Source organism: Vulpes vulpes, chromosome X (genome assembly GCF_048418805.1).
Source record: "Vulpes vulpes isolate BD-2025 chromosome X, VulVul3, whole genome shotgun sequence".
Taxonomy (NCBI): domain Eukaryota; kingdom Metazoa; phylum Chordata; class Mammalia; order Carnivora; family Canidae; genus Vulpes; species Vulpes vulpes.
Genome location: NC_132796.1, coordinates 53,023,485 through 53,045,631, shown reverse-complemented (window position 1 = coordinate 53,045,631; position 22,147 = coordinate 53,023,485). Strand labels below are relative to the sequence as shown.

General features: G+C 39.8%; 1 protein-coding gene across 13 annotated transcripts in view; it reads right to left on the bottom strand.

Annotated features, from left to right (window-relative positions):
* Window positions 1-1,491: 1,491 nt before the first annotated feature.
* The window catches only part of TAF1 (TATA-box binding protein associated factor 1), a 72,165-nt gene continuing 51,509 nt past the window's right edge, over window positions 1,492-22,147 (bottom strand). For 6 of the 13 annotated variants that reach the window (XR_011998194.1, XR_011998193.1, XM_025982901.2 and 3 more), the window contains 7 exons: window positions 12,669-12,736; window positions 12,101-12,217; window positions 8,419-8,544; window positions 7,430-7,531; window positions 7,007-7,163; window positions 5,751-5,928; window positions 1,492-3,321 (listed from right to left, as the gene is read on the bottom strand). Coding sequence is in view for 11 of the 13 variants with exons in the window: in XM_025982901.2 (XP_025838686.1) it covers window positions 3,102-3,321; window positions 5,751-5,928; window positions 7,007-7,163; window positions 7,430-7,531; window positions 8,419-8,544; window positions 12,101-12,217; window positions 12,669-12,736 (968 nt within the window). In the remaining 2 variants the exon portion in view is untranslated. Of the gene's footprint in view, window positions 3,322-5,750; window positions 5,929-7,006; window positions 7,164-7,429; window positions 7,532-8,418; window positions 8,545-12,100; window positions 12,218-12,668; window positions 12,737-19,945; window positions 21,895-22,147 lie in introns of those variants that run through there. The other 7 variants (XM_025982905.2, XM_025982904.2, XM_072743787.1 and 4 more) reach the window with 3 other exon arrangements.

Here is a 22,147-nt window from a genome sequence, read left to right as displayed (position 1 = left end):
AGTAAGCATGGTTACTTATTTTCCATTTTAAGACTCTCCCCCTCTTCTGCCTCACAGCCTAGTTTCTTTCTTTCCTTTCTTTCTTTCTTTCTTTTTCTTTCTTTCTTCTTTTTCTTTTTCTTTCTCTTTCTTTCTTCTTTCCTTTTCTTTTTTTTCTCTCTTTCTCTTCTTTCTTTCTTTCCAGCCTAGTTTCTTAAGTAGTCTTGTGATCTCTACAGTCACTTTCCTCATCTTCCATCTGCTCCTCAGACCCTGCTGCTGGCTGGTTTCCAATCTCATAACTCTACAACTGCTTTTGCTAGCTAAGATCACCAGGAACCCTCCTAATTGCCAAAACCAAGGACTCTCTTGTTCAGGCTTCCTTTAACTTTACCTCTTTGTGGCATCCATGTTGCCTTTTTTGTCTTAAAACTCCTTTGGTTTGAGAAATGGCACTCTTCCGGTATTGCTTCTATTTCTGGCCACCCTAAATATTGGTCTTTACCAGGATTCTGTCTTCCATGCTCTTCTGTCTGCACATTTCCTGGCTGATCTCACCTGCTCCCGAGGTTGCACGAATCCTAAGCTTTCTACCCATTGTCCTTTTGACTTCCAGGCTTCTAACCAAATTTAGCTGTTTCTCCTACCTTCCCCCCGCAGCCTGTGAACAGCATCACCATCAACCCAGTCACCTCAAAGTCAGAAATCTAGGTTCCACCCTCTTCCCTTCCATTATCAATCAGCCTCACCATGCCCCTCCCTACTGCCCATGCCTCTGCCAGCCTGAGTCTCCATCATCTCATCTGGCATCACCCTCTCCTCCATTTATCCATTCTCAAAGTGCCACCAGCGAGATCTCTCTAAAATGAGCATTTGATCCTGAGCATTGTAATCACCATACTACATGTTCCCTCCCTTCCAAACATCCAGAACTACTTGTTCCACAAACAGACCATGTAATTTCACCTTCTGCCGAGAATGCTCTTCCCTCTCTCCAGCAAACGCCTACCTACTTTTCATGATCTCAGTGATCTCCTCTCTGAAGCCTTCCCATCCTTATTCCATGAGCAAAGTTGGTTAACTCCTTCCTCTGACCACAGATTCTCATTATTTATTGCCATGATCACATTTTATTAAACTTATTTACCTGTCTCTCATTCTAGCTCCTAAACTTCCCTGCAATTAGAAACTAGACCTTACGTTTTTTATCAGCATCTAGCAGACCGCTTGATAAAGACAGGGGCTGGATATATGTTGAATGAACAAATGGATGAATACCACATACCCACCCAATCTCCCGAGCCAAAATTCTGAAAGCCACCATCCATTCCATTCTGCCTTTTCCATCCGTGAATGCGACTGGTCATCAAGTCCTGTTGATTCTACCCCCTGAAGAGCTCTCAGATTCATGCCCCTCTTCCCCATCTTCATGCCACAGCCCTAGATTGGGCTCCGTTACCCCTTATTTGAACTAGATTTGCTCCCCTCCAAAACCGTTCTCCACACTATAGCTGGGTTTTTAAATTTTTATTACAAAAATAGTACATACTTATAAAAAAATTCAAATGATACAGAAACAAAAGCACAGTACGTTCCCAGTACACATACAACCATATAGCCCCCTCCTCTCTGATCCCATTCCTCAGAGGTTATCTCTGTGAACAGTTTAGTGTATATCCTTTCAGACCCTTTCCTTTGCATATACAAGTATACACACACATATAGATATACACCCGTGGTTTTGTCTTACAAAAGTGGGGTCAAACTTTTCTGTTACACATAGATTCTTCAATTTCTTTCACAATCAACATACAGAAAATTTCTAGAACACAAATAGGATGAAATCAATCCACTAGTGCTCATTTCCTGAAATATACAGTTCACACCTGTTGTCATCGAGGATGTGTTTCCTGCCAGTCTTTCAGTCTCATCTCTAGCCATTCCAGCATTAAATGACTAGAGCATAAACTCCTTCCAATCCTTTCTGAAACAAGGCAGACACAAACCAACCAACCGATCAGGAACATGCTCTGCTATCGGCCTTTTCACTTACGTTACACTCTGCCTGGACTTTTCCATCTGGCAAGTTCCTATTCATTCTTCAACAGTAAGCTTATCAATTACCTCTAGGAAGACTTCCCTGACTTTTTCTGACATGGTCACTCCTCTGTTTTCCCCTCTACTTTGTATCTAGATTCTTCATTGCACTTATCTCACCGCACCACTGCAATTATTTAAGAAACAAGTTTTGAATTCCACTCCCCCTCTCCCAACCTGTGGGTGAGCTCTTTGGGTAAAAGCAAAGCGTGTCTTATTTACCTTTGCATCCCAAGGATCTGATACAGTGCTTATCATGGGGCAGATGCTCAAAGACAAGTCTTTCGAGGATGTTCTGATTCTACAAACATTTACTGAGTACCCACTGTGCACAGAACCATATCCTGAGCATGAAAAGAAACATAAGACACACAGTCTTTGCCCTAAGGCGCTTACCACAGAACACATTTCACATGGCAACACATCATTTCTGACATACAGGCGGTTTCAAAGATTTATAGTCATTTGCCTCAAATCCATTTAGGAATAAGGCATTGCATAATTGAATAATAAAGTAACAGGGAGGTTGTCCAATAGGTTTATGTGTTTACTGGGGCACAGAGTCGACCAGTACTCAATTCTCTGTCTCAACAAGGAGGTGGCCACCAGTTCCAGCCTGCAAATTAGAAAACTGAGATGATATCATGCTTGGGAAAGGTCTAATACACCAAGGGGACAGAAAGTTGTTAGTCCTTTCACAATTTCTCCTCCTTCCCAAGGGAAAAGTGATAACATGTGTGGCAAGTGGAGCTAAAAGAGGGCACTGGAGAAGGAGCAGACTGCTTTCTTTCTGTTAGTGGTAGGGGAAAAGGGGTTACTAGGCTTTAAATCAAGGTGTGACACTGCCCCAGGAAGGTCAGAAGAGGTGATTTATTATCCTTTATTTATTCTTTCTTAAAGGCTAAGGTATTAGTCAATCTGGTGATTTCAGGATCAGACACTACACAATTATGAACACGTTAAGGAAGGTGAGCCACCCAGGCTGGAGAACAGGGAAGGCTGACCAAGGAGGCCCAAAGGAAGCCTCATTCATCAGAGTCCAAATCACTATCCCCAGCAATGGAGTGGAAATCCTCACTGTCCTCCTCATCCTCTGACAGGTGGACCTGGCTTAGTACACTTGGCCCAGAGCGCTGCTCTTCCTCCTCATCTTCTTCTTCCTCTGATACCTCATACCCACCGATGCTGCTGAAGCTTGTATCTTGGGTGTTCGACTTGGGATCAGGCTCCTCATAGCTCCCATAACTGAGAAGAGAAACACATCATCTCTTAAGCTCAGGCACCACCCTCTAGCCGACCAGTCCCGTTCTTGGTGCCACCAAGGAATCAGCCCATCTCACTTCCCTGAGACACTAAAAGGATTTGTTCCAGACTGTTCTCTAGGTACTTGAGAGAAAAACGATCCTGTTCAAAACATCCACCTGCCAACTTATACACAAGAACCCAAAATGAAAGAAACTCCCCTACAGCTGGACAACATGCTGCCGGCTGGCATGATCATAAGTGCTCTGATGGCCTCATAGTTTCATCTCCCACTTACAGCTTCACTCATCTATGGATCCAATTAGTCACCAATCCTGAAGATTCTACTTCTTCAATATATCTTATCTCTGTCCCCTCCTTTCCATCTCTACTCTGCCTGCCTTAGCTTAGTCCTTTGTTATCTCTGGCCCATGCCACTCAAGTCAGTCTTTAGCAAACTGGGTGTAGTCTTGCTTTCCTTTAATTAATTCTTCACACTGCTGTAAGAGTGCTCTTTAATTTTGTTTATTATTAATTTTACTTAAAAAAACCCACATAAGCAATGCATGTCCACTGGTTTAAGTAATTAAATATATATACATATGTATGTATACACATATATACATATATCAGGAAAAAAATCACTAGTAACTCTACCACTCAGAGATCTTTTGGTATATGACCGTCCAAATTTTCTTCTATGCACTTAACTTAGATGCTTACACATTTTATTTTACAAAATTGGAATACTCTACATAATCTTCAGGAACTCGCTTTTTGCACTAATGATTAAAACGAGCATCTTTCCAGGTCAATAAACATACATCGACAGCATCATTTTAACAGCTATATGGTAGTCCACTATATGGCTGCAACATGATTTATTTACCAATCTCTCACTAGGACATTTAAGCTGTCTCCAATATTCCCACTATTAAAATGTCTTTTTCCTCACACCTTCCCAACACCAGGTATTATCATTCATTTTAATTTTTGTTGATCGTATAGGTAAAATACTACATTTCATTTTTTTATTGCTTTTCTTTCATTCTTAGGGGCATTATTTCTTCATGTTGTTTATTGGCCGTGTGCATTTCTGTTGGAGTGCAGGGCGCTCTTTCTAAAACTGCTCATACCAAGATCTGCCCATACCTCTCATTCAGTATCTGCCCTAAACTTCTGGTCCTGATTTGGTCCTTACCTACCTGTGTAAATCATCTCTATCACATGGGTCATGGATCAGAAGCTCCAGCCACATCAGGCTGCTTGCATTCTCTAGAACTATTTCATGCCTCATATGCTATTCTTGCTCTCTCAAGCGTCCTTTGCATTCTTCTTCATCTAGTTAATTCCTAGTCTGAGTTAGCTCAGTTTCCTTCTCTAAATAGTTCCCCTACCCCACTCCTATCCAACTCCCGGAAAAATACCATGGTTGCCTATCACAACACTTTCCATGTTACACTACGATCGTCTGTTAACCTGTTCTAGGTTTCCCACCAAACCGAACGCCTTGAACATCTTAGTTGCTTTTGAACTTGTGATAAATATTTGCTTAATGAGTAAATACTCTGCTTGCTAGATACCTCTAGCTAGATGTATCCAATGTACCTTTAAATCTAACATGTCCAAAGACACATTCATTTTTTTCCTCCTCTCCCACCTCATCTAATACCTGCGCTTTTTCTCTTTTCTCTCTCAGTGACATTCCCATTCATTATATACCTATCTCCCACCCTAAATCCAATTGATATATCCTTTTAATATCTCTTAAATATGTCCCTTCCTTTCCCCCTACTTCTAACTGATCCCAGCTGAAACTCTTACCATTGCGGAGAGTTATTTAACACAAAAATATGATGTTACTTCCTTTTCTTTGAAGTGATGATTCCCGTTACCCAAACTCCAAGTGTCTCAACATGCCATGTAAGGTCCTCTACAATATAATCCCTTGCTGCTTCTGGAGCCACAATTTCCTTCACTCTGGAACATCCTTTTTTATATTCCTGTGCCTTTGAACATACTGTTCCATCTCTAAGGGTCTCCTCACCTCTTGTCATTTTTCTACTTAGCAGACTCCTATTTCAGCCTTACTGCCAGGTCCAGTTCAAATGTTCCCTCATCTGCAAAACTTTCCCTGATCACTCCAAGCAGAGTGAGACACTCCCTCCTCAGGGGTGACTCGGCACTCTCTTTACTTAACTCCCACTACAGCACTTACCACAACTATATGGGTAATGATTTTGTTATTAGTCACTTCCACTAGACTGTGAGCTCCTCAAGGGCAGGATATGGTTTACTCCTCTGTGTATCCCCAAGGGCTTAGCACAGCTCAGGAAATAGTCAGTGGATGAAAATAATCTGATGCTGGGCCCTCTGATATGAGGGTATAGCTGGGCACTGATGCCATACCCCTGTAGCACGTTGCTGATTACCTCATGTTGCTATCCTCCAAACCATGAGAAGCCTCCCCACCATCTCCCTCATAGGACATCATGCTTTCTTCATTTTCCATGCCCATCCTTGTGTTTTCCTGAAGCATGCGGGGCTGTTTGGGTCTTATCCCACTAGATCCAACATCAGAGTCACTTCCACTTTCACTCAGTTGGATAGCTGTGAAAAGAAGGAGGTCCTGAGATTAGCTGGACAGAATTAATGTCTTTGGCTTGGTCTTTCAAAACCCGTTACTGCCATACATCTATAAAGGCACCCTGCCTGGACTCCCCTCAGCTCGGAGGAGTGCCTAGGGCCAGCATTGGCAAGACCATAGCGTGGAAACAGAATCCAAACAATCACTTCCTTTACTCGTCTCAGTCCAGTCTTACTCCTTTTCCTCTATCATCTCCTATACTTTTCCCTGCCATTGCTATTAATTGACAAAATAAACTGATTAGGATCTTTCTTTTTCAATTGAAGTGTAGTTGACATACAATGTTTTATTAGTTTCAGGATTACAACATAGTGATTTGGCAATGCATATAGTATGCTATGCTCACTACAAGTGTAGCTACCATGTGTCAACATGCAATACTATTACAATATCACTGACTATATTCCACATGCTGTGCTTTTTATTCCCGAGACTTATCCACTGCATAACTGGAGGCCTGTATCTCCCTATCCCCTTCACACCCATTTGCCTATTCCCCACCCCACTGTACTCTAGCAACCATCAGTTTGTTCTCTGTACTTATGGGTCTGTTTCTGCTTTGTTTGGTTGTTTTATTTTTTAGATGCCACATATGAGTGAAATCGTATGGCATTTTGTCTTTCTCTGACTTATTTTCCTCAGCGTTATACCCTCTAGGTGTATCCATGTTGTTGCAAATGTCAAGATCTCGTTCTTTCTTACGGCAGAGTAAAGCAGGATTTTATTTCTTTATTTTCCCCTTCCCTATTACAGATATAACATTTCTTTCTCATCTTTATCATAATGAATATTCAAATCAAAGATGCTATTTGGGCACTGCCTCTTCCACTGTCATCTTTTGCACTTCTTTGTTATATTTCTTCACCTCCTCTAAGGCTAACGAATGTACTCACCCTGTGAGTGCCCAGTACTGAGTCTACTAATGGGATTTCAAGAAAAGAGCAGCTTCTGGTAACAGCATATGTGGCCAAGAGTCATCTGTTCAGTCCTCAGGGTGCTATAGTGAGCTACCTATAACAGAAGCCCAGGAACAAGACTTACCAGAGAAAGGATTGTCTCCTTCTTCATCACTCCCAGCATCTTCTTCATCATCTTCTCCTTCAGACATAAGCAAATCCTCATACAGGACACTGGCTTGAGGCTGTTGCATACTTCCTTCCTCTTCATCTGCAAGATCACCATCTGCATCTTCACCTTCCTGAATGAGACCAGTTGGGGTCAAAGTCCCATCAATTGACCGTGTAAGAGTTCAGAAGCCACCACCAGCACCCCCCTTGCTGCCTCACAAGAAGTTAAGTAATTGTGGTGGATAGACTCGTTCAGCTGATTCCAAGGATTAAAGTTCAATTGGGCCTCACTATGGAGACCCTGGTATAACCTTGGGATTTGGCCTGCCCTGTACTAGAGGGGCTCCTATCACACAAGGGTATAATGTAACCATAAGCTTTCTGTAAGCATACTCACTGGGGCTGGAGTCTTAGGTTTCCCATCCTCCTCCTCATCATCATACCCTTCAATATCTACATCAGAGTCTTCCTCGCCCAGCCTACCTCGGCCCTGGCGCATCTGAGTAAGGAACACAAATAGCACATCATTGAGGGACGTGCCTGTAGGAGGAGTTAACCAAGGGTTCTCACCCAGGGCGGATGCTCCTCCCTGATATCCCAGCCAACCCCACAGTTAGTGGGGGCTGTTTACACAGCTCAAGGCATGTGTGCTTTTTCCCATTCATTCTTTGGAAATCATTGGTAGAGGAAACCCCCCCCAAAAAAACTAGAAAACCCCCCACAAACCCCACAAAAACCAACAAAAAACCAACCAAACAAACAAACAAACAAAAAAACCCCATAGAATAGGACAGTCCTTGGTCTGCTTTTGCTGTGTCATCACAAGGAGACTCTTCCTTCCTAAACCAAGCTTTCCTTAGCTTCTGTTGGGGGATTCTTCAGGACAGAAAAACTCTCCTGGGTTTTGGACTCTCCAGTGGAACCCTGACTGAGATTAGATGATAGGATTTTTGGCTTCAGATCAGGAGTATCTTCTGACACCTCTAGAACAGGCCAGTTTTTAAAATTTAATTTTATAAATAATTTTAATTTAGATTATAGCATACATACAGTACAGTAGCAGGGCCAATAATTTTGAACTCTGTCTCTGAATGCAGTTGATCTTTCCAGTAACCTGTGAGGTTGTTCTGATGCCTCATACACTTTTCATACTTGTGCCTTCCCTGAAGTCTGTTGTGCCTGACTCTGCCCATAGGGACAGACAGAAGACAATGCTAGTCATGTGACCTGCCACCAGCCCACCTTGAAATCACACTTCTAAGCCTTCATTCCCAGGGTCAAAGGGGCTTAATCATCCATGATACATGTCATATATCACCACCATCACTCCCCCACTCCCCACCAAAGCATATTAACAATGTCACAAAGAGAAAAAGAACAGTCTACCTGTGTCACCTGCTTTTCTGGAGTGGCAGTGGGAATATCCAGGACAGACATATTGCTCTCATCTTGAAATACAGAGGCATCTCGGGACATACTGAGGGATGTGTTGGTGTCATACAAATCAGGAGGCTGTGGCACAAATGTAAAACTTAGCTTCTATTTAGGAAAGGGAGCAAATACAGAACTCCCCTTTAGAGCATTCACTGCAGAAAAAAGTCATGCAGAGCAATCCATTTAAAGAGAAATGGTTTGACACAACTTGATGGACAGATTTTTAGGAATCTTAAAAATGCTTGCTCATTCTAGCAGAGAGGCATCTGATGTATATGACCAGAAGCTTGAAGCAGAAAAGCAACAAAGCTATGGGACAATTCTATGCCCTGACAGTCTTTCTGGTTAATAACCTACTGTCTTCTAAGCCTTGTCTTATGTTTTTCAGGTCTAGGGCTTCATAACTGTGCAAAACAATCTTGATTGTTTGGTTTAGAGACATCTAATAGGAAATCGGATAAAGAAATTTCAATTATAATAAGAGCATATAGTGGGTTAATAGTTTATGAGCTCATCAGAGGATGCTATGAGGCAAAATAGTATGGTGAAAAAAACATGGGCTTTGGAATAAAAGACCCTGGGTTTGAGTCCTGGCTCCACCACTTTCTAGCTGAGTAACTAACAAATTATTTAATCACTCTAAGCCTTGGTTTCCTCAAGTATAAAACATGGATGTTAATGTTTGCCTCCCAAAGTTGTTGGGAGAATGAAGAGATATGTGTAAGCTCCTTAGCCCATGCCTAGTATTCAACAAATTACAGATCCCTTCCCTCTTCCCTCTTCTGAAGAGACCAGGAATTTAGCAAATGGACTTTTCAGTGACACGAGGGCAGAGGGAACTGATAAATAAGCTGGAGAAGTAGGAAAGAGTTCTCTAAAACTTTGGCGGAGGGTAGATATATTATGTAGCTATTTAAAAATAATATTTTCAAAGACTAATGAGACAAAATGTTCAAAATATAATATGAAATGAAAACAATAAGACACAAAAACATATGGACCAATTTTACTTTAAAAGTGTCTACAGGGGATCCCTGGGTGGCGCAGCGGTTTGGCGCCTGCCTTTGGCCCAGGGCGCGATCCTGGAGACCCGGGATCGAATCCCACGTCGGGCTCCCGGTGCATGGAGCCTGCTTCTCCCTCTGCCTGTGTCTCTGGCTCTGTCTCTGCCTGTGTCTCTGGCTCTATCTCTCAAGAATAAATAAATAAAAAAAAATCTTTAAAAGTGTCTACATCCCCACGTGTGTACACGCACCCACACTTCTCAGATTTGAAAGAAACACACCAAGATGTTTATAGTGGTTTGTTATTTCTGAGTGGTGGACTTAACTCTAGGTGATGTAGTTCTCCTTTATATTTCCCAATGAACATGTTCTTTTATCAACAAAAAAAACTCCCACATATGTGTTACTTTGTGGGTTTTTTTAAACAGCAAACAAGTGGGCCACCTGGGTGGTTCAGTGATTGAGCATCTGCCTTTGGCTCAGGGCATGATCTCGGGGTCCTGGGGTCGAATGCTGCATCAGGCTCCTTGCATGGAGCCTGCTTCTCCTCCCTCTGCCTGTGTCTCTGCCTCTCTCTCTCTCTGTGTCTCTCATGAATAAATAAAATAAAATCCTTAAAAAATTCAAAAGCAAACAAGCAAGGCTGAAGAGGGTTTTGGAAAAAGAGAGGCAACAGAGAATTTAAAGCATTATAGAGTAGGTAAACTAATGGTTGAACAGAAGAGAATATCAGGGAATGAGGGGCTAGTGGGAAACTGCGAAGTGAGCAATTTTAATATAAAGTGTTGAGCTGAATGTATGATGTAATCCAAGCTAGGTAGAAACAGGTGAGTGAAAATACATTATTACCACCATTTAAGGCTGGAAGTAAAGTATGATTACTGTTATGTTTCTCTACAACTAGAGTTATGACAGGTTAAACCTACACCAATACTCTTTAGTAACATCTGTATTTGAAAGTAGCAATGAGTGAGGGCAATCATTCAGGCGTGTCTTCCTCAGGTTAAGAGAAAATGCACTGGGTTTACTATTTCACAACGTGTATATAGGAGTGAAAGCAATGATGAGAGGGTGAACTGGAATAATGAAGAGGTGCTATCTACACCCTACTCTTCACAGGGGACCCTCTAACTGTACCGAATAGTAGCTACTGCTCAGAAGGGAGAACAGGTGCCAGGCATTCCTCGGCCATCTGAGACAGTGTGGCAGGGGCAGGAAAGGATGGATAATAACCTTTGGGTCTAAGATTTTGATTCATCAAAGGACTAGGTTTATGCTGTCACAGACTAGAACAAACCACATGCTGTTCAGTGGCTAGACTCTTCTGAGGAATGATGGCTAAAACTGAGGCTTTAACTTACCAGAAAGGGCCCTTGTGGGAGCTGTGGGCCTATTAGCAAAAAGGGCCTTCCTGGGCAACAGCACTCACCCGAGCCCCCGGCCCCAATCTGCCCACACACTCCAAGAGCCTTTCCTTGTTCTGGGCTTGGAAGTAGGATCTGAGGGCTCTTTCTACTTGGCCCCTCAGTAACCTATGTTTTGGGGTGAAAGAGAGTACAAGATAGATAGGGAGAGTGCATGAATGAAATAAAAACAGCAATAATCCAACAGAGATCATACAGGTTGCGGTGTTAGTTCAGAGTAGAATGAAAAAAAAAGTTTTCCAGTGGAAATCTGGTGAATTTTGTATTGAAATACTTGGTTAAATGTGAAAGGAAGTCTGAGAACTCTAGACAATTTTCACACAGACTAAGAAACATTTACTGAATGTCTGCTACGTGCCAGGCAAATTCACTCATTTAATGTTTATAATAATCTCAAAATGTACATTTTAGAGAAAAGGAGACTAAGCAAGAGGGCTTAAGTAACTTCCCAAGTTCACAAAGCTAGCAAACAGCAGGGCTAAGATTCAAACCCAGGCCTGTTTTATTGCCAAAATTCATGTACTTCCCACTTTGCCATAGTGCTTTCAATACAGAAACCAAGCACTGGTTACATTCTGGTGAGTCCTATTCTTCCAATATGGAAACATACGCTTCTGTTCAAATATATTCAAGGGACAGAACAGAAAGATTAAGAACTTCTTATTAACCTTGCTCCCTACTCTCATGACATGTAACTTTAAGAATATTATAAATGTTACCTATCGTTATTTACAAGGAGAGGGAGTCAATCCAGGAAAATGGCTGACATCTGAGCTACACTGAGATACATCTGAGGAAATGACTAATCAGGTACCTATGAGGCACAGGAACAATATGGCGAATGTCTGTAATTGAGAATTCTCTACTCTAGGGATGTCCTAGTTCATGGGCAAGGGAACTCCAGAGACTCAAGAGGATACCTCTGGCCACAGCAGTCAGGAATCTGGTATTCCTAAATACTGCCTCAACAACTAAGACCCCACCCCGTCATTTATCCCACACCTGCTTCTTCTGGATTCAACAAGGCCACCAAGACCCATGGCCCTCACTCACCTTAGCCTTTGAGAAGACAAGAAAGCACACGAAAGGCATATGAAGAGGAAGGACAGAGAAGAAGGGTATCTCAGTAAATATATGTTAACATGTTCCCAATTTCCCAAACCAATAAGAAAACTTTAAGAGGCAGTTCCTAGTCTTTAGACTCACCTGAGGTGTATAAGGCCCTGGGGTCATTGGGTCCAAGCTTTCTAATTCTGCTTCCTCCAAAGCCGCTTCCTTAGCTGTACAAATATCCTTCTCAAGTTGAGTCAAATGCTCATCATACTGAGAAATGAAAGAAAATTAATGAATTCCCTGAACATGTGCTTTAGGCACCGGAGACATATAAAAGTAAACGAAGTAGGGTGCCTGGCTGGCTCAATCGGTAGAGCATCTGACTCTTGATCTGAGGGTCATGAGTCTGAGCCCCACATTGGGTGTGGAGCCTATTTAATAGATAAAATAGTAAATAAGGTAGACTAAAATCCTTGTCTTCATGGAACTTCTTTTAGTGGCAGGTCACATATGATAACTAAAGTAAATAATTATATAGTTTGTTAAAAACATTTAGTGCTAGGTAGGAAAATAAAACAGGAAAGGAAATGAGGGATGTGGGGTGAGGGTAGGAGGGGGGAGGTCACATCTGAAAATCAGAGAGGCAGGGAAGGCCTCCTCACCCAAGGGAACAAAGGTATTCCAGAATACATCCCAAAGAGACCTTCTCTTTACCACCTACCTCAGTCAATGTCTGGTAACAGACATTTACAATCTCCTGAGCAGTCTTAGTATACTGACTTTCAGGCCCTACAAAAGAAAAGAGAAAAATACCATGGCTTTTGCAGACTTCAGTTTCAGAAATTTACTTCTGCCAGCAGTAGTGTCCCATGTTATCCTAGACTCAAAAAACTATGCCTCAGCTTTATCTTGGACTCTTGCTCTACTTCTGGAGGTGGAAAAGTTCAAACGCATACAATGACAGAGACACTAATATGATGAACTTCCATGTACACATTATCCAGCTTCAATGATTGTCAATACATGGCCAATCCTGTTTCATTCACACCTCAACTTTTATACTCCTTTTAGATTATTGTGAAGCAAATTCCAGCATCACTTATTTCATTCATAAATTGTTTTAGCATGTGTCTCTGAGAACTCTTCTAAAATATAACTACATATGAGGATATAATGGTACATATGTATCATTAGACATTTGTCAAAACCCACAGAATATACAAGAATGAGCCCTAATGTAAACCACGGGCTTTGGTTTATGATGTGCCAACACAGGTTCATCAAATGTAACAAATGTACCACCCTGCAGGGGATGTTGATAATGGAGAGGCCTATGCATGTGTGGAGGTAGGGGGTGTATGGGAACTCTATACCTTCCACTCAATTGTTCCCTAAACTGCTCTAAAAATTCTCTCTTTCTCTCTCTCTCTCTATATATATCTATACATACATCTATCTATCTATCTAAACCAAACCAACTATATTATGTCTGACATAGTTAACAATAATTCTCTAATATTATTAAATGGCCAGTCAACATTTAAATTCCCCAACTGTTTTGTAAGGTTCTTCCACATTTGATTTCTTTGAATCATAATTCAAATAAATTCCACACACTGCTTTGAGATACTTTTACTACCTATTAAGTGATTCTTTTTTTAAGATTTTATTTTTATTTATTTATTCATGAAAGACAGAGAGAGGCAGAGACATAGGCAGAGGGAGAAGCAGGCTCCATGCAGGGAGCCCGACCTGGGACTCGATCCTGGGACTCCAGGATCACGCCCTGGGCCGAAGGCAGGGGCCAAACCATTGAGCCACCCAGGGATCCCCCTATTAGGTGATTCTTAACTAGACTACACAGTTCCCCATATGGTCTCTGTCATGAGTTGCATGTCAGTCAACTGGTAGCTTGTAAGTCAATCCGGTTTTGTTTGGTCCACATGAAAAATCACCTCAGCTTGTGAAGACAGACTGAGCTGTACATCCATAACATTTGCACTTTTTGTATGAAAATTATACCTCAATAAAAAGTTTTTAGAAAAATCTTAATTGACAACATTTAATAATTGAGAAATTTCATATAAAAACCCAAATGTCTGGCTTCTCTTAAATTAAAAAGCCGTAACTCCAAGGCATCAATCCCACAAAGCACCAATGGGCTGGAGCTGAGTAGTAGCTGCCCCTTTTAGATAGTGTGTTCCACAGGTTACCATACTCCCTACCAGGTCTGCTTAACTCATTTTTGCCAGGACCCTGAAGGCATCTGACTTTAATATTCTTTCATATACTTACTGGTCATTCATCTGTTCATTCATTCTTCAAGCATTTGAGTACCTTCTATGTGCCAGGCAGAAATGAGTATGATACAGACCATATCCTCCAGAAGCCTATGGTCTAGTACAATGAGACAACTAGAAACAAATAGGGCAATATAATGAAGTGGGAAAAATCATACAGGGTTCAGTAGAGGTACAGAGGAAGAAGCAGCCAATTATGGGAAGTGAGAGGGAAAAAGCAATTAGGAAAGGCTTCACAGAGAAGATGATCCCTGAATTAGACTTACTATTTACTAGGATGCAAAGGACAAAATATATAATACATGATGTATACGTGCAACTTTCATGCTGGACCTATTCTAATTATAACAAACTATTATATGAACAAAGAAGTCTCAGTTAAAACCTAAGCTAGGACATCTGTTTCCTCAAAGACGTAATAAAAATTTTATCTTCACACAAGCTATGCCAAACACAAATAAACCAGAAAGAAGACAAAGTTGACCATCAAGATATTTAGGACATGTATAAAGACAGCCAGAGCTGGCTCACCATCAAGAACAGTGTGAATGATAAGACTGCAGCTCAAGTTTCAGAGTTCTAATCTCCTAGGGCCACCAGTAGGCTGGTCCTCAAAATAATGATGGAGACAGACTGTAAAAGTTATCAGAAAGCTTGTCCATGTTGATAGTAATGCGTGATGCTAGGGTAAAAACAGGCTGCATACAGTCTACAGGCCTCCTTCACTGAGCCAATACAACATCAGTTTCTTATGGTACATGGACTCTTCTATCTATGGGAACTTGCCTTGTGGCTACAATTCCAGCCTATAAGTGAAGAATTTAGACCTTACTCGACTTCAGTTTTAAAACTTAAACATAAACTAACCATTTAACATCTCATTGCTCCCATTTAAAATACAGGGAAAAATTGTTTTTTTGTATTTGCACAATTTTCTCTCTTAACCACTTTGAAGATGGGACCTTTTCCTTGCCCATTTTCTTTGCAACACAGAACTCTAAAGAAACACCTGCTAATAATAACCCTAGGATATATATAAACACAGTTATTTACATAAACTGATATACCTGTCCCTGTGTTTGGATTACTAGCTGTTTGTGTCCTCAGTTTTTAACAGTCTGTGCTCTCAAGCATTATGAAGGGTTTGGCTATTTAACTCTGTTACTCTACTATATGCAAAGTAGACCAAAGAAGGATAAAATATCTGATTTTCCCAAAGAAATGAAAACACTAATTTGAAAAGATACATGTACCCCTATGTTTTTTGCAGCATTATTTATAGTAGCCAAGATATGGAAGCAATGCTCAGTTGGTTGAGTGCCTTCAGCTCAGGTCATGATCTCAGGGTCCTGAGACTGAGTCCCTCCCCTCGTTGGGCTCCCTGTTCAGCAGGGAGGCCTGCTGCTCCCCCTCCCTCTGCCTGCTGCTCTTCCTACTTGTGCTCTCTAACAAATAAAATATTAAAAAAAGAGAGAGATGAATGGATATAAGATGTGGTACACACACACACACATGTGCGCATGCAGAGGAATATTACTCAGCCATTAAAAAGAATGAAATCTTGCCATTTTTGATAACAGATGGAACCAGAGGGAATAATGCTGAGTAAGTCAGACAGTGGAAGACAAATGCCATATGATTTCACCATGCTTGTAACTTTCTTCTCACATCACTAAAGAGGTAAATTAACTTAGAAATGACAAAAAGATTCAATAAAAATATAAATAAATGTACACCCCCCCAAAAAACGGGGTAAGATGCTAGATGTTTTCATATCCAATAATTCTTGAATGGGGTTGTAGTAAGAGAAAGAGATCCATGAATGTCCTGAAACTGTCAACAAAATTCTGTATGTAATATACAGTTTTCTGGGTAGAATATCCATAGTTTTTCATCAGACTCTTAATGGAGTCTATAACTACACCACTTCCACATGGAAGACCAAAATTAATTTTTGAAAGAGTAATTTTCAACACAACACCAAAATGAATATAAAAGATAAGACCATCTATGAATTATCACTGTGCCCTACAGGAGAATTAGCTACCATTTACAAAAAGAAGTATTTTTCCACATATACTTTGCTTTTACTCTCTCCGTATTAAATCACAGCAATGCAATTGCAAATGTCTTGTTAAGGAAATAGATTTATACTTTGTCTCATTCCAAATAAGGATTAGCAGTAACCTACAGAATCACATGAAATTCAAATCCAAATGTCCTTAAATAGTGGTAATTCCAATGACAGCTTTGGAAAGCTGATTTTCCATCAAATCGAGAAAAATGGTTCTAGTTAGAGAGGAAAAGTGTTATTGCTATCTGACACTGCCTTATACCAGGTTGCTATATCATTATCCACTAACTCAATACAGTACATAAGAGAGCTAACAAGTTATGGACATCATATGTTCAGTCCCTATCAAATATAAGTAGAAACTGAATTGTTGAACAGAGCAAGTATTCTCATAAAAATGAAAACTCAAATGACATTTACCACTGAGCAATCTCCCTCTACTTCAGCCACAGTATTTTTTTAAAGTGGAATTCCAGTCTAGATACTTTTTGCAGAAACATTCATAATGACATTCATTTAACTTTTTTCTTTGAGTCAATATGAACAGATTTTACTTAAACAAGATCACATACATGAATGAAAAATTGTCCATAACACATTATCAAATGAAAAAAGAAAACTGTAAAACAGAATGTAAATATATGATTTGTCAGAAAAGAAAAAGTATATCATATGTATAGAAAAAGATCCAGAATGTTTCGCACCAAACCTGACAGTGGCCACTGTGGAGACTGGGGTGGGAAAAGGAGAAAAACATAAAGATTTTTCCTTTTCCCTTAATGCAATTCTACATGGTTTGATTTTTTTTTCTGAAATGAGCATGTAATTTTTTAAGATGGAAAAATCTAGTTTCAGTTATACACCTGAATTTTACAGAAATAATTTCACTGGTAAAGATTTTTAAGTATTGATAATTCCCGATGTTGCAGAGGTTATAGGAAACAGGCATTCTCCTCACTATTCTTTTTCACTATAAATAGGTGTACAGATTTTTATCTTTTTTTTTATTTTTTATTTATTTATGACAGTCACAGAGAGAGAGAGGCAGAGACACAGGCAGAGGGAAAAGCAGGCTCCATGCACCGGGAGCCCAATGTGGGACTCGATCCCGGGTCTCCAGGATCGCGCCCTGGGCCAAAGGCAGGCGCCAAACCGCTGCGCCACCCAGGGATCCTGGTGTACAGATTTTTAGAACACAATTTTAGAACATATATCAAAATGTCCTATAAAAATACTCTTATAAGTGCACAATGATCAATGAAATATATAAATAGTGAAAAGCTGTTCACAAGGCAGCATTATAGAAATACTTGAAGTACCTACCCAACAAGGGGATAAATAAATTAATACATCTATGCCATGTAATACATTAAAAAGGATGAGAAAGCAATATGTACTAACAATAAGACAGAATCAATATCTATGTCAATTTTCCCCAAAACTGATCTATAGGTTTACCTAAATTCTTATCAAAATCTTGGCAAGTCTTTTCTGTAGATATAAATACTCTTCTAAAATTTAAGTGGAAAGACAAAAGAATAAGAAAACAATTTATAAAAAGATAAAATGAAAGGAATCACTCTACCTGATGACAAGACTTACTATAATAGCTACAATAATTGTAGTACTGTGCAGAGGGATAGATACATAAATCAATGGAACAATTAAACCCGGAAAGAGACCCATATACTCAACTGATTCTTTTTTTTAAAGATTTTATTTATTTATTCATGAGAGACATACAAAAAGGCAGAGACATAGGCTGAGGGAGAAGCTGGCTCCCTGCGGGGGAGCCTGATGTGGGACTTGACCCCAGGACCCTGGGATCACGACCTGAGCAGATGCTCAACTGATTTTTGACAAAGGTGCTCAAAACAATTCAATGGAGAAAGGACAGCCTTCCCAACAAATGAAATGGAACAACTGGACATCCACAGGCAAAACAAAATGAACGTCAACCGAAACCTCATACCATATACTAAAATTAATTCAAAGTGGATGTGGATTTAAATGTGAAACACTGGGGATCCCTGGGTGGCGCAGCGGTTTAGCGCCTGCCTTTGGCCTGGGGCACGATCCTGGAGACCCGGGATCGAATCTCATATCGGGCTCCCGGTGCATGGAGCCTGCTTCTCCCTCTGCCTGTGTCTCTGCCTCTCTCTCTCTCTCTTTCTCTCTCTCTGTGTGACTATCATAAATAAATAAATAAATAAATAAATAAATAAATAAATAAATATTTTAAAAAACAAATTAAAAAAATAAATGTGAAACACTATAACTGTAAACTTTTAGGAGAAAATATAAGAGAAAATATTTGTGAGGTGGGGTTAAACAGACTTCCTAGAGATATACCAGAAGTGCACTTCATAAAAGAAAAAAATGGATAAATTGGACTTTTTCAAAATTAAACATTTCTGTTCTTCCAAAGATACTGTCAAGAGAATGAGAAGACAGATTGGGAGAAAATCTTTGTAGATCATACATCTACCTTGTCCATTCATCCCCTGATGGGCACTTTAGGTTGCTTCCATCTCTTGGCTATTATAAACAATGCTGCAATAAACATAGGGGGCCCATACTATCTTTTCAAATTAGTGTTTTCATTTTCTTTGGGTAAATACCTAGTGGTGAAATTACTGGATTTTATGGTATCTCTATTTTTAACTTTTTGAGGAACCTCCTTACTGTTTTCCACAGTGTTTACACCAATTTACATTACCACTAATAGTGCATGAGGGTTCTTTTTTCTCCATGCTCTTGCCAACACTCAGTTATAAAATAAGTAAGTCATGGGGATAAAAAGTATAACACTGGAAATGTAGTCAATAATATTGTAATAATGTTCCATGATAGGTGGTAACTACACTTATCATGGTGAGCACAGCATAATGTATAGAATTGGTGATTCACTATGTTGTACAACTCAAGCTAATATAACACTATGTCAACTATACTTGAATACATTTTGGTTTTATTTCTAAAAATGCAAATTAAAAAAATCATACATCTAGCAAAGAACAAGTACCTAAAATAACCCTCAAAACTCATTAATAAGAAGATAGCACAGGGGCACCTGGGTGGCTCAGTGGTTGAGCATCTGCCTTTGGCTCAGGTAATGATCCTAGGGTCCTGGGACAGAGTCCCATATCAGGCTCCCTACAGGGAACCTGCTTGTCCCTCTCTCTGCCTATGTCTCTATCTCTCTGTGTCTCTCATGAATAAATAAATAAAATATTTTTTAAAAAAAGAAAGAAAACAGCACACACAAAAAAGAAAGCAGCACAATTAAAACCGGGGCAAAGAAATGAACAGACACCTCAACAAAGAAATTATGTGGATGGTACATAAGCATATAAAAGGATATTTAACACCAACAGCCATTAGGGAAATGAAAAGTAAAGCCACAAGGAGATAAAAGAATGTCTAAAATGAAAAAAATGATAATACTAAATACTAAAGACAAACTGGATCATTCACATACTGCTTGTAGGAATGTAAAATGGTACAGACACACTGGAAAGAGTTTGGCAGTTTCTTACAAAACATATGTTTACCATCATCCTCTTGGGCATCTATCCCTGGGAAGTGAACATTTATACTCATACAAAACCCTGTACACAAATGTTCACAGCAGCTTTTATTTACAATACAAAATACTGGAAATCTGACAGACCTCCAGCAAGTGAATGGTTAAACAAACTCTGGCACAATGAAATGCTACTCAACAATTTGAAAAAAATGAACTACTGGTACATACAACAATTTGAATAGATCTCAAGACAATTACACTTAGTGAAAAAGTCAATGTCAAAAACAGTATTATTTTTTATATTAACATGCCCAGATGCTGAGTGATGTTGAGCATCTGGGCATGTTAATATATCAGCATTGGGTAAATACAAATTAAAACCACAATGATACAAATCAAAACCTCATACTGGTCAGAATAGCTAAAATTAACAAGTCAGGAAACGACATATATTGGTGAGGATGTGATGACAGGGGAACCCTCTTATACTGCTGGTGGGAATGCAAGTTGGTAAAGCCCCTCTGGAAATCAGTATGGATGTTCCTCAAAAAGTTAAAAACAGAGCTACCCTACGACTCAGCAATTGCACTAGTAGGTATTTACCCCAAAGATACCAATGTAGTGATCTGAAGGGGCACCCTCACCCCAATGTTTATAGCAGCAATGTCCACAATAACCAAACTATGGAAAGAGCCCACATGTCCATCACTAGATGAATGGATAAAGAAGATGCGGTATATATATCACACACACACACACACACACACACACACACAGGAATCCTCCTCAGCCATCAAAAATGAGATCTTGCCATTAGCAACAATGTGGATGGAACTACAGGGTATTATGCTAAGCAAAATAAGTCAATCAGAGAAAGACAATTATCATATGATTGCACTCACATATGGAATTTAAAAAACAAAACAGAGGAGCATAGGGGAAGGGAGGAAAAAAAAACGACGAAATCAGAGGAGACAAACTCAGGGCTGAGGGGCGGGGGGTGGTGGTGGGACTAACTGGGTAACAGGCATTAAGAAGGACACATGATGGAATGAGCACTGGGTGTTATATACAGCTGATTAATCACTGAACTCTGTCTCTGTAATAATATACTATGTGTTAATTAATTGAATGTAAATAAAATAAAATAATAAAAAAACCCGTGCTCAAATGTCAAAACTATAAAGATGAAGAGCATATAAGCAGTTGCCAGGTGACAAGACAGTGGTAGGTGCATGTGGGGGGATGTGGATACAGAGAGGTAGCATCAGGGAGTTCATTTGTGGTGATAGAACAGTTCTCAAATCTTGATTGCAGTGGAGGCTACATGATGACATAAACTGCATGAAACTTACATATAAACACAAATGAATTAATTTTTTAAGTGCAAAAAAAGTATAATTTTAAATTCCTTGGCTTTCTTCAATTATTTTATTTTATTTTTTTACAGATTTTATGTATTTACTTATGAGAGGCCCAGAGAGAGAGGCAGAGACATAGGCAGAGGCTATGTATTTATGTATTTACTTACGAGAGGCCCAGAGAGAGAGGCATAGGCTCCCCTCCTGGGAGCCTGATTCAGAACTTGATCCCAGGATCCTGGGATCACAAACTGAGCCAAAGGCAGATGCTCGACTGCTGAGCCATCCAGGCACTGCTAAAATTATAAATTCTGAGTGATGATCATAGTGATACTATCTGATGATAATTGTGTGTATTAGATAGGTAAGTAAAAGAGAATACACAACCTCAAATGGGTTCAGAAATATGTAAGAATTTAGTACATGATAAAGGTATCATTTCATGTAGTAGAAAATGACAGACTATTCCATAAATAGAATTTGGGACATTGGCTAAATCATTTGGAGGAGAAAATAAGGGGATCCCTGGGTGGCTTAGCGGTTTGGCGCCTGCCTTCAGCCCAGGGCATGATCCTGGAGTCCTGGGATTGAGTCCCACGTTGGGCTTCCTGCATGGAGCCTGCTTCTCCCTCTGCCTGCATCTCTGCCTCTCTCTCTGTCTCTCATGAATAAATAAATAAAATCTTAAAAAAAAAAAAAAGGAAGAGAAAAGAAGTTAGATATTTACCTTATTCCATAGAATCTATTTTTAAAAATCAATAAATATTCATATATATATATATATACATTCAAATATTTAAAATATGGTAGGTATTAGAAGAGAACATAGTTGGATATCTTAGGGATAGGGGAGATCTCTTAAACAATTATGCCAAAGATAGCAATCATAAATGAAAAGACAGATGATAAATACAACTACATAAAAACGAAGTTTCT